The sequence below is a fragment of the Cucumis melo genome, chromosome 11 (genome assembly GCF_025177605.1).
Source record: "Cucumis melo cultivar AY chromosome 11, USDA_Cmelo_AY_1.0, whole genome shotgun sequence".
Taxonomy (NCBI): domain Eukaryota; kingdom Viridiplantae; phylum Streptophyta; class Magnoliopsida; order Cucurbitales; family Cucurbitaceae; genus Cucumis; species Cucumis melo.
In genome coordinates, this window is record NC_066867.1 from 17,786,547 (window position 1) to 17,803,043 (window position 16,497).

At 26.5% G+C, this 16,497-nt stretch overlaps 1 protein-coding gene across 3 annotated transcripts; it reads right to left on the reverse strand.

Annotated features, from left to right (window-relative positions):
• Positions 1 to 7,317, reverse strand: LOC103490495 (probable transcription factor KAN2). 3 transcript variants are annotated; one of them, XM_008450022.3, is made up of 8 exons: positions 7,180 to 7,317; positions 7,014 to 7,061; positions 6,169 to 6,470; positions 5,849 to 5,925; positions 5,492 to 5,528; positions 4,270 to 4,429; positions 1,422 to 1,881; positions 1 to 399 (listed from the first exon to the last, which is right to left on the reverse strand). In XM_008450022.3, the coding sequence occupies exons 3-8, from the start codon at positions 6,431 to 6,433 to the stop codon at positions 178 to 180; spliced, it is 1,221 nt and encodes a 406-aa protein (XP_008448244.2). In that variant the 5' UTR covers positions 6,434 to 6,470; positions 7,014 to 7,061; positions 7,180 to 7,317; the 3' UTR covers positions 1 to 177. The 3 variants fall into 3 exon arrangements, with proteins under 3 accessions (XP_008448244.2, XP_008448245.2, XP_008448246.2); XM_008450023.3 differs by lacking the exon at positions 7,014 to 7,061; XM_008450024.3 differs by lacking the exon at positions 1,422 to 1,881 and having other exon boundaries at positions 7,180 to 7,316.
• Positions 7,318 to 16,497: the final 9,180 nt, after the last annotated feature.

Below are 16,497 nucleotides of genomic sequence, written 5' to 3' on the forward strand. Positions count from 1 at the left end.
GGAAAAGTAGAAATTTTAATGTAAATAAATACTAATTTCCATCAAGAAGAAAAAAATGAGACAAGTACTTACAAGATCTCACTCTCTCCTATGGCCGAATTAATAATACATATAATGTAATTTAATATTGCATACGGTGAGATAGATCCTTAAGTACTCAGCCCATTATTTAATTTTTCAAACCTTTGAACTAATATTTGTTTGTCTAAATTCTTCTTCTTCTTGATGTTCTTGCTGTAGTCTTGAGGAAGAGCTAGAGAGAGAGAGAGAAAGTACTGTATTAATTTCTCTTCTGCATTCCTCTTCTTCTAATTTCTCATTATTACTAATAGTATTCACCACCTCCATCTTCCCACCACCATTTTCCACCACGCTATTGTTACGTAAACTCAACTCTAACTGCAAATTTCCATAAACAATAATAAATCTTAGCAACAAAATTAATGTAAAAAAAGAAGATCCACAGAGTTTAATTTGGAATGACTTTTACAAAAGATGTGCTAAATACCTATTTTAATGATTTCAAAATGCTTAAAGTAGTATTTATATATACACAAAAATATCACCTTCTACCTATCATAAATAATAATATTTTGTTAGATATATTTTGGTCCATTTAACTATATTTATAAAAACAACCCGTATTTATTCATACATGTAGAAGTGGTTAAAAATGATATCAAAGATTATGAAAAAGTGAAAAGCTTATAAAAAAATGTCAAAATACAAACATAAGTAATTTTTTTCTTTTTGAAAGTTTTACTCTTTTAGTTCCTACATCTTTCGGTTTGGTTGCCCTTTGGTCAATCTCTATACATTTTAAATGTTACATTATTTTTTTTAGTTCTGTGTTTGAATTCAATTTACTCTAAATTTTTTAAATGTTACAACTTTATTTTTTAAAGTGGAGCTTTGTTTTAGTTTCATCATTTGAAGATTTATATTTTGCTCCTCAAATTTAATAATTTTTATTAATTAATTCAAAAAACTATAATTAATCAAATTTCTATATTTTTATGAATACTGAAACCAAGTTTTAAACCTCACCTAATAATTATTCTAAATTAACGAGTGAACATCAATTCCAAGTACCGAAAAATATTTAAAAGACAAAGTTAATTAGTGTCATAAATCTTAAAACTTAGGGATCAACTAAAACAAAACTCAAATGTCAGTGACAAAATTTTAATGTCATAAAATAGTCCTAGAAATTAAATAATTAAAAGTGTAATATTTCGAGAGATGTGTCTCGAAACAAAAGTAGGCCAAAAAAATCTAGCACTACAATGACAAAAGAAAAACGGAAACATTTCTTGAACTCTTTTTTTGTAATCCTTGAAACAAAACAAAATTAAAAGTCGTTTCAAACTCACTCTAAATATTAATCCAAACTAACTTAAAAGATGAAAAAAGAAACTTACTTTAGTCGAGGGGCGTTGAATAAGATGGTCGGGGTCGAAGCTGCATCGGGTAAGCTTAAAGAATGGAGAAGGTGGAGTGGTTGGAGGATGAAGAAGATGATCATGGTTATTGATCACTTTGGAGGTGAATAGAGAATTAGGTCGAAAGTGAATATTATTATTGATGCAAAAATGTTGTTGTTGTTGTTGTTGTTGTGTAGTAATAAAATGGTGGGGAGGCCATTTTCTGTCCTCGAGAAATCGGGATGGTCTTATGGGTGTGGTTGATCTTGAAATTGCATTTGCAACTTCATATATATGGGAAGTAGTTTGAAAGGTATGATGATTATTAGATGCCTCATTGTTTAATTTCTCCAATATTATCTTTGAATTTTGATCTCTGCTCCATAAATTATTATTAGAACATCCCCTAATTCCCAATGGATTTTCATCTATTGCTTCCCATTCATCTCCTCCAAACCTAAATTAAAAAATAGAGTTCACAAAAATAAAATAAAATCTTTAGAGTTTTTCTGTCCTTCTCTATACTTAATAATTATTAATATATCAAATACAGTTAACATTTTAAAAATATTAGAAAATATTGTAGAAGAAAGTTGATGTGTATATACCAACATTCACCTAAAACCCTCTACCTAATAATATGCATGAACTCTAAGTGAAACAATTTCAGACAATCTATTAGTAATTTATAGCTATTAATTGTCTTGGTTTTTTAAAATTCAACCTATTTTCTCTCTGAAAAACAATGTTTTGCATCTTATTGATTTTTTTCATTAAATTTCAAAATAAAAGACAAGCTTTCAAAAGCATGATTTTTTAATTTTTAACTTTTAGCTTCATTTGTTAAAGGAGTCTTTTCAAAAATATAACAAAGCGACAAAGTATTTACGCTATATAAAACATATTCAAAAACGGAAAAAGGTCAAAGGCCCACCTTAAAATACCAAAAATGTCCGTCAACCACGTCGTTAACAATGTGCGCATAATATATTTGCTACACGATCATTTAGATTTGGCTATTGTTTGGTGCACAATCATTTAGATATGGCTACAATTTATTTTTTCAATTCTATCATTTAATTTTATTACACGATCGTTTAATTTAGTTACGTTTAATTTAGTTACACGATCGTTTAGATTTAATCGTCTAGATTTTGACCCAAATCTAAACGATTTTCTTTCAAAATTTGGTTACACAATCGTTTAGGTTTGGCTAAATGATTTTTTTGAATTCTTTTGCTACACGATCGTTTATTCTTTTCTACACGATTATTTAGATTTGTTTACACTATCGTTTAGTTTTGACTAAACGATTTTTTTTTTTATTCTTTTGATACACAATTGTTTAAATTTGTCTACATGATGGTTTATGTTTTTACACGATTGTTTACATTTGACTACTTCAATCTAAATGATTTTTTTTCAATATTCTTTATATACGATCTTTTAGATTTTGCTATTTTTTGTGCATGTTTGATTAGATTTGGTTACCCAAATTTAAACGATGTAAAAAATGAATCAGAAAAGAAGAAAGACGATGGAAAGATTGAACGACGTAAAAAAGAATCAGAAAAGAAGAAAGTCGATGGAAAGAAATCACAACAGAAAAAAAAAAAAAAAAAAAAAAAAAAAAGGAAGAAAGACGATGAATCGCAGCGAGGAGGAAGATGATGAAAGAATCGCAGCGAGAAAGAGAATAAAGACGGAAAGCCAAACCTAGAATATTTAAAAAATAACTAATTTCATGCGTTTTGTTATAGGATCATAAATAGTTTGATGTTTTGTTTTGCATTTACAAAAGTTTCCCTTTTCTAAACCTTTGGTAAAAAGTAAATAAGAATATAAGAAATTTAGAGGTGAAAGTGGTGTTTATATAGGCTTAATTTTCAAAAACAAAAACAAGATAAAAAAGTTACCAAATGAAACATAAATAAAATGTATTTATTATTCCTTTTTCCTTGAATCTCATCAAAGTTAGGGGTTTTCAAATAACTCAACAACTCGAACAACCCAACCAAATTGTAAGGCGGGTTTAGTTGAGTTAGGTTTTATTCCAATTGGGTTACGTTGGGTTGAATTTTTTATGTTTTTTTGGGTTGGGTTGGGTTTGGGTTACATTTTTTAAAATCTGGGTAAATATATATTACAACTTATAAATATTATAATTCATACACGTTATTATGAAGGGTTTTTTTTGTTTAAGTTTGTAGTCGATATGTTGAATTTTGATTTAACATTTGCGTTTCATGTGAGTTTTATGAAATTTTAATTATTAAAATGTGTTGTAGATAAATTTAAGTATTTTAAGTTAATAAATAATATACTTAAAAAAAGAAATAAATAATCCGACAACTCAATCTAAGCTTGATTGAACTGGAGATCTTATTTGGGTTATTTGGATTGTCAATTTGACCAACCCGAACTTTCGGATTGGTCCAAAAGATCTCTCAACTCAATCCATTTAAATCTCTATTTAGAGTCGAAAAAATAATTAGGTAATTGTTCTCAAATAAGTAGTAAAAAAGAAGAGACAAAGGATGAGAAAAGGGGAAAAATACTGTTATATTGTTGAAAATTCTACCCCACTGTCTATATGGATTTGATTCTGTATTTCTCTTTAATATTACGTTTGTTTTCTTATATCAATGTAAAAATTAAGCATGAGTGGACAATCTTGCATAATTCTTTGTTGAAAATCAACATGACTATATAGTTGACATGTTTTGGTAATTAGGTTAAAATCTCAAATCTCTATTTGTGATTGGAATAAATTGTTTATATAAAGTATAAATGTAGGAATTAGAGATGAAGTAATTCAAGTATTTTGTGGGTTGGAATGAATTACCTTGAAGAAGAGTTATAAGGAGGTTTGATGAGGTGGTAAGGCTTTGTGATGTCTGAGAGGAAATTACTATTGTGCCCTCTGATATGTCCATGGTGATGGTGATTCAATCTATGGTACATTTGCATTATGTGATTTCTTCCCAACATTGTCTGAGATAAAACTGCAAAATTACCCATAAAACAATAATCAAATCTTTACATTTATATAAGGGTCTACCATCAGTATATTTTTATTCTTAAAACTTCACTCAAAATGTTTTAGATACCATAAAGTTATGCTTTATGTGTGTAATCATTTCTTTTTCTATTTATCTAGAGATTATGTTTGTATATGCATGGTGTGTTTGTGTGTATTTATATACTTCTTTTTATAATTGTATATTAATTTTAAAACTTTCTACTTCCAAAATAACCTATCAAAAAAAAAAAATAAGAGAAAAAATTGAATAACAGGAAGATAATAAAATATTAAAACTTTGGAAATTTTCTTTAAATGTCAAAACCGTTAAAATTAATATTTACAAATATAAAAAAATATATGTCACAATTTATCAACGATAGATCTCAATAGACTATTATTTGTATGTGTAAGGACACAAATAGTTGTAGTCTATTGTAGTTTGGACAGCAAAATTTTATTATATTTGTAAATAATTTTCTTTCTTTACTACTTCTATTCCAAGGTTTCAAACTAAAAATTTGTAGAACTAATGCAATGAAAAATGAATTAGACTTATATACCGTACTAAAGTTTTAGGTTTTGTGTCTATTTAGTTTTTCAAATTCGAACATTGGTAGATCTCTTTAAACACTCAAATTTAAGTCTTTTCTTTTATATCCTAAAACACAATAAACTTGAAATACTTTTTTCTACTAAATTTATAATTAATCCCTATCATTAAACGTAACAAATTCATTATTCATATTTAAAAATCACATAAACTTGTAATAATTATTTTTTAAAACAAAATACATGTTGTCTTATGAATAAAAATACTATGCAAAGCAGCAAACTTCTTTTTAAAATAAAAAAAAAAAATAGATATTTGATCATATCATGGGTTCAATAAAAAGAAAATTAAAAGAAGAAAATGATTATTTAAACTTAAACAAATGTTGTGTAAATGATTTAATAAATAGAAAAAGGAGGGAAGAAAAAGATATTTACCACGAAAACCTAGAGAATCAAGGTAGCTACTTATTGAATTATATAGAAACCCTACCTTGTCCAGACTCATCCAGCTTCTTACTTCGATACATCTACATTCACAAACAAACCCCCAACATTTCATTTCATTATCAGATCTATTCCCAAACTAAATAAATAAATAATAATAATAATAATAACAATAACAATAATAAATCAAAATATTTATAATATATAGTAAAATATGACAATCTATCTACGATGGACAATGATTGTCTAAAATAAAAAGTAAATACAAATAGTAGTTTATCTTAATCTATAGATATGATACTTTGCCACATTTATAAATATTTTTAAAATTGTTTAAAATAATTTTTCTTTTACAATGGAAGAAGGAAAGAAAAAAAAAGAAAAAGAATGCATGGGGATGTACCTGCAAATGGCTCTTTACATGGGCAATGCTGAGGCCTCTTACATTCATTAACTGAAGTACCAACTTTGGTGTTGCCCCTGCAAATTCAGTTTAATTTCACCATACCAATACAAACATTAAAAGAAATAACTAACAAAGTGGATCCATTAAACTAATTTCACATTGTCAGTATATAATTACGCATAACTTTCCTTCTTCTAAGGTTAAGTGGTTCAAACTGTCATCTCGACATTTGTTGTAGAAAGAAAAAACGAGATAAGAAGAAGGGAGTAGAAGATCGATGGAGAGAGAATAGAAAATAATAATGTGGAAATGCTTACTTTCTTGTCCACCAAGTCTTTCAACAGCATTTACAAAGGCAAGATGAAGATCAGGAGTCCAACGAAGCCTTGGCATTTTAGACCTTGAATATTTTCTAACACTTCCATGCCCACTTCTTGATCTCTGTTCATCAAACTCTTCTTCTTTCTCCACTTCCTCCATGCTTCCATTGTTGCTGCTTGTGTTCGAGTTATTCGAGTTCCCTTCTCCAAATCCTTCATCCATCCCTTTTGCTTCTTCGTTCAAATCAAATCCATTTATCATCTTTATTTTTTCTTCTTTCTTCTCTCTCTATTTATTCCTGAAACATCATAACTCTATTAGAAATTTGTGCTTTTTAATTAATTAATTATAAACATATATATTGGGGAAATGGGATATATATAAAATGGGTTATATTTACTGGAGGGGATCAATTGCTTGATGATCATTATATATTTATATTTATGCTTACATATTTTTATAAACCAAGCTCTTAATTAGGGCATTGGAATTCTACAAAACATTGAAACCCTAGAAGCATTGTTGTTTTATTATTTATGGACATTAAACAGCTGTTCCTTAATTTAATTACTATATATAAAGGCATCCTAATTCTCTTCTCTGATTAGCTGATTAATTCAAATTTTTACTACTAATTTTGGGTCAATCAAACTGTGAAAAAGAAAAAAACCTTGCTGAAATAAAATTACATATATTTTCATGATTAGAAGCTTACTTAAAACCAACTTGTTAAGCAAACAGAAACTTCAATTTCGCTATATTATCAAAAGAAAGATATATTTCCCTAAGAGAAGGTTATAATTACAAAAAGAAGGAAGAAAAATCAAATTTTGCAACTTACCCAGAAAAAATTGTGCTAATTTCTCAAAAGATTTGCACATCTAAGGATCTACCGACAAAGAAAAAAAAAAGTAAAAATTAAGCCAAGAAATTGAGATTCAAGATCAAGAATATAATAGGGATCAAAGAAAAATTGAAAGAAATTGAAAATTAAGAGAAAAACCCACCAGATTGAGACACCCTTTTACATGGATCTATTTATCCAAACACCAAAAGAGTGAAGCTTTATTTCCAATAATTTCTTTGTCTCTGAATGATCATCCTTTTAGAGAGAGAGAGGAGAGAGCAAAAGAAGTCTTTGTAAGTAAAAGTTATGAGCTTTCAAACAATTATATATTTTCTTGAAAAAAAATTATTTTGGTGGGAAATTGTGAAAAAAAAATAATTGGATGAATGTTTATTGTAAGCTCGAAAATTTGAAAAAGGAAAAAGAAAATATTCTTAGCTAAGGGTAGCTCTGAGTTTAATAAATAAATAAATAAATAAATTTGAGGACAAAAGGCTCAGAGGAAGACAATGGTCGGATGGGCCAAGTTGATTAATTATAAAAAAAGGAAAAAAAGAATTATATATTTCTACAATTTGAGTCTTTGTCAATATCAACTTCTTTGATATATATAATTTATATATTTGAGGAAATAAATAAATATTTAATATGAATTGGTCTCTCTACTGTCAAAAATCATGTGATCTCTATATGCCTTTATTTAAATAATCAGATTAAGAAGAAAAAAAATTACTTGGATTGTTCTTTCATTTGACAGCTTGTTTAATTTTTTTAAAAAAGAAAAAAAAAAGAAAAAAAGAAAAGAATTATAATTATTTAATTTATTTTTCTGTTTGTCTCGTGATGATGTTTAATAGTTGACCTGTGCAACTGAAAACATGCCAAAGGCTACGTTTCCCCATCTCTTTTGTTTTGTTTTGTCTTTAGAGATACAAATGTTTATTACACTTTTAAACTTAATTAACCTTAAACTTTGTCTCCCTTATTAATTACCTCTGGATTATCCTTCCACTACTGTTTTTAACATGAAAATAAAAGAAAAAGTTAAAAACTAAAAAACTTTTTGTTTTATATATGCTAATTAATTTTATATACTTCATCCAATGGCAAAGACAAATTTATGTTGTTCTAAGGACCATCCACACTGAGAGTAGTTCGAGGGTATGGTTTTGTGGATTTTTTTTTTTCTTTTATTAAGTTTCTTTTATATTTTCAAAAACTATACGAGATATTGTGAAATTTGAAAAGTAGTATTTTTCTTTTTAGAATTTGACCGACAAAATTTATTTTTAAGAAAGGTGAAATTTAATTTGTAATAAGGGGTTTGGGAGAAAGTAGGTAAGATATCAAAAACTAAAGATTAAGGTCTTATATATAAAATTTCTTTCTTTTTTTGTTTCTTTTTCTAACAATGTAACCCTTTTTCTTCGTTTTGCTTTTTAATATAAGAGTTGAATTCTTAACCAAATTCCAACAATGAAAGTAAGTTTTTAAAAGTTTTTTTTTTTTTAATTTTCACATTTTAGCTTGATTTTTTAAAATATAGATAAAATGTAGATAACAAAACAAGAAAATTTGAGATGGTAAAGATGTTTGCAATTTTAATTTTCAAAAACTAAAAACAAAATAGTATCCTAACAAGATCTAATTAATAATGAAACTATTTTCAAACACTTTCTCTTTTGGATTTTTTGTAGTATAATAATTGTACGAACGAAAAAAATTCAGGTTTTCTATTTTTAAAATGGGAAACTTTCATAAATATAACAAATTATTAAAATATTTACGGCCCGTGTAATAAAGTTTATAAAATTACCCATTTTTAAAATATTTCAGGCTTGTCCTTCCATCTTTCTTCTCCTCTGCGAATCGTTTCTTCCTTTACTGTTCTTTTTTTCGTTGCGATTCGTCTTTCTTATTTTTCGCTTTTTTTTACGTCCCAAATCTGATTTATTTTTATCCTCTTTCTTCTTTTTCTCTTTTTTCGTTGCATACATCGTCTTTCTTCTTTTTCTTCTCTTTTTTTATGTTGTTTAGATTTTTGTAACCAAATCTGACTTCTTTCTATTATCTTTCTTCTTTTTCTTTTTTCTTTTCATTGCATGTATCGTCTTTCTTCTTTTTCTTTTTTCTTTTCACTGCATGTATCGTCTTTCTTCTTTTTCTCCTTTTTTTAGTCGTTTAGATTTGGGAGCCCAATCTAAACGATCATGTACCAAAAAATCTTAGAAAAAAAATAAAGGATCATGTAAACAAATCTAAACGATCGTGCACCTTGAAAGAAATCTTTTAGTCAAATATAAACGATCGTGTAACTCAATTAAACGATCATGTAACCAAATAATAGGATTGAAAAGATAAATCTTTTAGATTTGGTAGTCAAATCTAAACGATCGTGTACCAAACAATAGACAAATATAAACAATCATGTACTAAATATATTACGCGCGTTGTTGACAGGACATTTTTTGTATTTTCCATTGTAGACCTGTGGACTTTTTCCATTTTTAGAATTGTTCTATACAGTGTAAATATTTTTTCGCTTTGTTATATTTTTTAAAAGACCCCTTTTAAAATTTTAAATTTATATACACTACTCAAGTTCCATTCGAAAAAAAAATAACATATGAAACAATATAAGCATGACTAGCTATGGAAATATATTTTTGGAGAGAATAGAATAATATTTTGCAAGAGAATAAGGAATTCACGAAAATTTGAAAATTGCACATATATAGAAAGTATATTTTGTTGAAGCTGCGCACTTCGTCGATAACAATGTTCTTGTCAATGGTCATTGACATGTTAACCAACATGCTGCTCAAGTTTTTCTTTTAATAAAAATCAGCCAACTACAATACAATAACAATCTCCCTCTTTAGCTACAATTATTATACTAGGAAACAGTATGGGTGAATATACCTTTCTTTTCACGTACAAAAGTGACACACCCATTTCCCTCTTTGATTTCTGATGACAAGATAAGACGTTGGTTCTTTATCCACAAACATCTTATCTAACATATAAGAATATTGAGCAAAAACAAAAATGGATTGAGAGGATGATCCAACTTTAGAGTTAGTTTTCTCATACTTACTAAATTTGACACCTTCTTTTTACAACAACTTGTTTCCCAACGTTGAGAATCTTGTTAAGATCACTTGTCCCTGAGTTCAACATGCAAACAGACTTGTCATTGATTCCAAATCCAATCAAGATGTTTTTAGATCTCATTTTAAATCAAAAATAGTGCTCAACAATGATGGTTATCCTCGAGTATGCAACTTTGATTTCTATCTAGCACACAAAGACCTTCCTCCCATTTTTCATGGACTTTCTTCAATTAGTAAGTTTACAAACCAAGGAGTAGAGATACTCGAATGGCTACATGTTTCGTTAAACTTCATGGTTGGAGTATTAAGTTCCACATGTTCTTCAAAAGAACCACACAAGCAATTGCAAGAATCCCATCATCAATTTCACTACCTATAACTTATTCATCATCTGATAATGTAATCGAATATCCTTTACTTTGTCTTCTCAAAAAGTTTGGACATCATCTTAGTAATGACCAAACCCTTCGAGTTCTCTATATCTAAAGTTTCTGTCTCGATTATTTTAAGTATTATTCGTTCTTTGTTTTCTTCTTTTCTTTCTATCAGAAGGTTTAAAGTTCTTCAGCATACTGGAGTTGTTGTTATTAATGTCTCTGACATGGGAGTTATAATTACCAGAAAGCATAATCAAAAGTTTTATAACTTTTGCTCTATTAACAAAGAAAAAGAATCAACAAGATTTTCTTCGCTACTATTTAAAGTTGGAGGGTGAGTAATTGATCTACCTTCCCTGATCGACTCCTTCGAAGACTTAGTGAACTAGCAATCAACTCGTTCTTATATCAATTGAAAAAATAATACAAGTGGATCTAACACAAAACACAATATGAATATGTCTAGCTATATATGGGAATAGATGTTTGGAGAGAATAAATAACATTTGCCGGAGAATAATAAGGAATAGAGATATTATTTTAGGAGAATAAGAAATCTATGAAAATCTGCAAATCACACATCTATAGAAAGTATGTTTTGCTGAAGTTGTTGTGGTACCAATGTTATCTAATACTACATTTTAACTAAAAAGACATTTTCTGTTGTGGTTCTTTTAGTTTTTGTTTCGGTCATGAATATTAAAGCTTGAGTAAACTCGTGTATATTCAAAAGTTGCATTTTAATTTAAACAAACAATTTAAAATGTATTTGATAATTTATATTTATAGATCGTAAAACTACTTATATGATTTCTCTTGAAAAGTTTTATATAATTATTATTTTGTAATATTATATAATATGGGTACATTTTCAAATATAGTAAAATAAACTAAAATATTTACAAAATATAGCAAATTGCAAATTTTATTAATAATAGAGATTGACAAACTTCTAGTATTATCTATCAATGTCACTGATATGCTTCTATTAGAAATGTTGTCATTATTATCTATCAATGTCACTAATAGAAGCATATCAGTGACTATTAATGTCTAACATTGATGGAATTTCAAATTTTGCTATATTTTGTAGATATTTTATCAATTTTTCTACAATATATAATACATTACAGAAAATACATATTATATTTATTTTAAAATACATTAAATTTATGTCATGTTACATTGTATTCTTAAATGTTTTTATCATTATTTAGCATAACTCTACGTTTTAATTAAAATTTAAAATTCAAAATTTAGATATGTGAATAAAGTGGAAAATAGTTTTTAAAAACAAAACTTAAATGGTGTTGTGCAGTGAATAAAAAAATAAAAGAGAATCTTAATTTTACTTCTTTTTTTTTTTTTTAATTTTTAATTTACTTCAACGTTTAGATCCACTCTCTCCAAACTCTCTTGTTTATCTAACGGTGTTTGTAAGGAATCCAAAAAGGTTTATGAAAAATTTAGAAAAACCAACCTAATTTTTAAAAACACAACACCTAAATCAATCAAATACAACCCATACATTTAAATCCAAATCTACACTCATTCTCTAATGTATCTGTGTACATGTCTATTACAAAATTTGGCTGCAAATGTACTACTATTTACAACTTCTTTCATAAATCTCTTTAAAATATTTTAACTTGCTTTTTAAGTGTTTTTAGAACTACTTTTTTTTTGCATCAAATGTAATATACTTTTAACTACTATCTAACTTTCATCATACGCACAATAAAAAGATAAAATATTCTAAAAATGGTATGAAATTTTTATCGTATGATATATTAGGATTGAACAATTTGATGAAATTCAAAAAAACGCATATAATTAGGATGTACTTAAGTTTTTTTCTTTCTACAATGCATGCAATAGATGATTTATAATTAAATTTATCTTTATTCATTTGTTTAAGCTTTTGAATCTATTAATAATTTAAGATAGTATCAATAATAGATTAGTTTATGTTCAAATTAGTTCTTTCCATTAAAGCATTTGCTACCATTTAAATGTTGCAATCAATATATTTGTAAAAGTTTGTTAACGCGTCTTTAACGTTAATGAAGAAATTGTTGCAACAAGATAGATATAAATAGCATGGGTTTAGTTATTATGAATTGTTGTCCATGTAAAAACCTTTTGCTTTGTTGCTATATAAACATGGCTTTTCGTGTTTATTTCCTCGAAAATTTAATGCATTAATGGTAATCTAAAAGGTGAACTCTAATTGTCTATTTGTCTGGTAATGAAATAGAGAACAATTAAATTAATTTGAAATCAACAAATACAATTTGATTTCGAAGCTAAAAGTGATAGAATCTAATTGGTGAGATAATCTAAATGATTTTTCTTTTCTTACCTTTAGATACCATTGTCGTTATAGATATATGTTGTTACTCTTACACTAAAAAAAAATTATATGCATCACAATTTTACAGTTACCACACTATCGATTGACCTTAAGTGAAAAGAAACAATGATACAAAAGTAGACATCTTCAATCATAATCAGATTACATTTGAAAAATGCCTAAGTAGATATGATAAAAACAAACAATTAAGATCAATTATGATCGATACATTAATTAAAATTTATTATAATTTTCCTAGTTTTGAGAATATCACCATGTATAAATATGTTTTAGAGATATTGCACATTATATAGTCCAATAGATCTAAAATAATTGTAGAAATAGCAAAATGTAAAATAATTGGTAAATATAAAAAATTTAGACATAAAATATAGATTTTTGTATATTTAAGGTCTTTCTAAAGCGTTGTTACATATTGACTTAAAAGCATCGTCCGGGTAAAGTCTAATCAAATAAAACCAAGTTTTAATGCATTATGATAAAACAATATAAGAAAATTCAAACATACATAACATAATCAAAACATCACATTCAATCATAGTTGTTGCAGATTAACTTTAAGTTTTTAGGTACAATAATAATTTAAAATGACATCAAAATTGAATTCAATTCTCATTCACAAAATAATGTTTAATATTAAATAACTGATGTTCAATAATAGTTTGTATAAGATTTGATAAATACAAAAAAGAAAAATTATAGTAAATAGCACCATAAAATAAATAATTTTAATATATAATACACCATTATATGCACATATAGCAAATATTAACCGATCAACTTGTAAAAATTTTAGTATTTCAAGTTTATTTTTCAATATACGTGTTTTCATCATTGATAGCAGCTATCGGTGATATGCATCGATAGCAATTATCAGTAATAATAACTGTTAGTTATTATCAATTGTTGTGTTAGACATGGATTTTTAAAGGTTTGTTTGGTAGATAATCTAGATTCTGTTTTATGTTTTCAAATTCATTGAATTCAGCAAATATGTCTTTAGCAGATAATCTAAATTCTTTTTCTAAAAATATAAACTTAATTCATTTTTTAATATAACATGTATGATGTAATGTTATTATAAATTCTATAATAATATAAAATAATAATTATATATATATATATATTTAGTAATTATTATAAATTTAGTCCTTATAGTTTAAAATAAAAGAATTTAGTCCCTATGATTTCATAACTTAAATTTAGTCTTTTTAGTTTGATAAAATCATAAAAAATTGTCTCGCTCGTAGGAATTATTTATGAAAATTATCACGAATCATAAGGACCGTGAGATTTTATCAAACTATAAGTTTAAACCGTAGCTTTCTTCCAACAATATGGATTAAAAATTGTAGTTTAATAATTTTTTAAACATAAATTAGATTCATAAATAAATTAACAATAACTTATTATTGTCGGCTAAATGTTAGTGGATGAATAAGATTGATTTTAAAACACATTTAAACTTTTTTTTAAACTAGAATTTAATTTTTAAATTTGACACAAGAGAGATACTTAAATAGACTTAAATAGATAAAGTATTTTTTTTTGTTTCGAAATTTGTGTTTACATATTCTCTACCAAATAGACTTAATCCTGTACAAATTTTTGTGCCATTTATACAATTATTTGATTCTTATGCTATATATTCTATTAAATTTTAGTTAAATATCATCCACATTTCAACACTGTGAGAAGGTAAATAGAATAAACACTAAAATGGAAAAATATTGATTCATTTATTTATTTACTTAGGCCTAAGGGGTGAAATTGTTGTTGTCCTCCACTATCTGTATCTCAACTAAAATATGTCCACAGTAATGTGTTCTTTTTTTTTTCTTTTTTCCTATTGTCCAAGAATTTACTTTCCAAGGCATCTTCGAAAGAATTTCAATATTTTGTCTCATATCATAAGGTGCAACCCCACACCCCCACTTATTTAATTCTTTAATTCTTTTTTTTTTTTTTTTTGCTTTGGAAATTAAAATGCTGTGTCTGCAGAGACCCACACAGAGAAAATAATAATAATAATTAACAATAATATTATTTATTTTCCTATAAAAAAGAATTAGGTTTAGCTACAAGACACCTAATTTTGACTTGGATTTTTGTGAGCTTACTTGAACGGAGAGTGTGATGTGAGATGAGATAGTTAATAGAATATACTTATTATATTATATGATTTTTCTAATTATATTTATAAATAAAGGTAAATTTTAAAATTTGAATATTAATTGGTATAGATATTGTTAGGGGGGGAGATGTGGGCATTTTCTAGGTACTTCATTAATGAAAGACAAATATTCATAGAATTAAATTGGTGAGTTGAAAGAATAAGAGGGAATTGGGACTCGTGTGGGATTACGATGATGAACGAAACCAAGGAATAATTTCAATTAATATCTTCCTTATCTCTAAAAATAATATTGACGAGATCAATTTAATTAACATGTTAATTAATTGGAATTATTAAGTAATTAAGGTGGGGTTTATTAAGATAAAAGAGTTGACATTTTTGGTTGTAATTCAGCACACTTTCAAAGCGACAAAGGAATCTTTTTTCAGAATCAAACTCTTAAGTTTATAAGTTTTTGGCAATATATATAATATACTTCCAACTTGGAATTAAGATTGTACACTCCAAAGTTTTTTTTCTTTTTTGAATAATTTCTATTTTTAAGCCAAAAAATTTTATGGATTTAAAAATAATAATTTCTATTCTAAACACGACATTGATTAGCTGGAATTATTAGCCATAACTATAAATTAAATAATTATTAAATGTAATCGAGGACTTGATCCCTGATATGAATATATATATATATATATATATATATCTCATGCCCATGCATATTTTTTAATCAAATTTAAATCTACTGGTTCGTTTCTGTGGAAAACTGCCAAAACTTACTCTAAACATCTAATTAAAAAAAAAAAAAAATTAATGTTGGTTTTTGTGATTTGTCATTAAATCAATATCATTCGTTTTCCTTCAAAATCATGAGAAAGTTTAACTAAAAACAACTCATAAAAATATCGATTGGAAAAAGTAAAAAGACCCTATCAAAAACCGCCATTACAGAAGAAATGCTCCCAAATCTTCAATTGAAATATGGACCTTACCACTCCAAAATGTTACTATCAAGTTATTCTAAATTTAAATCATTGGACAGTTACAAAAATTAAAAATTCAAAAATCAAATCTAAAGTATTAATAAATAATAATGCAATGAAAAAACTGTAAATATAGCAAAATTTAGATCCAGCTTTTTTCTTGAACCTATTGTTAATAAATCTTGTTGTATTTACAATTTTCTAAAAATAATGACATGCACTTACCCATTGTAATTACCTTTGAATTTGCATCCAAAGTTTAAAAGAAATCTACTCCAAAGACATTTGTAAAATGTCCATGAGAGGTCAGTACTTGAAAAGCAACGGTGAAATTGAAGTGTATTTTATTAAAAGGGAAAAAAGAAAAAGAAGAAGAAGAAGAATTTAGGTTAATTAAATAAATAGAGCACCCTATGAAATGAAGAATAATAATTGAAAGCACTAATTTGATGGGGGGAATAATAGTGTGCTGGAATAGTATCTGATGTAAGGATTTATTG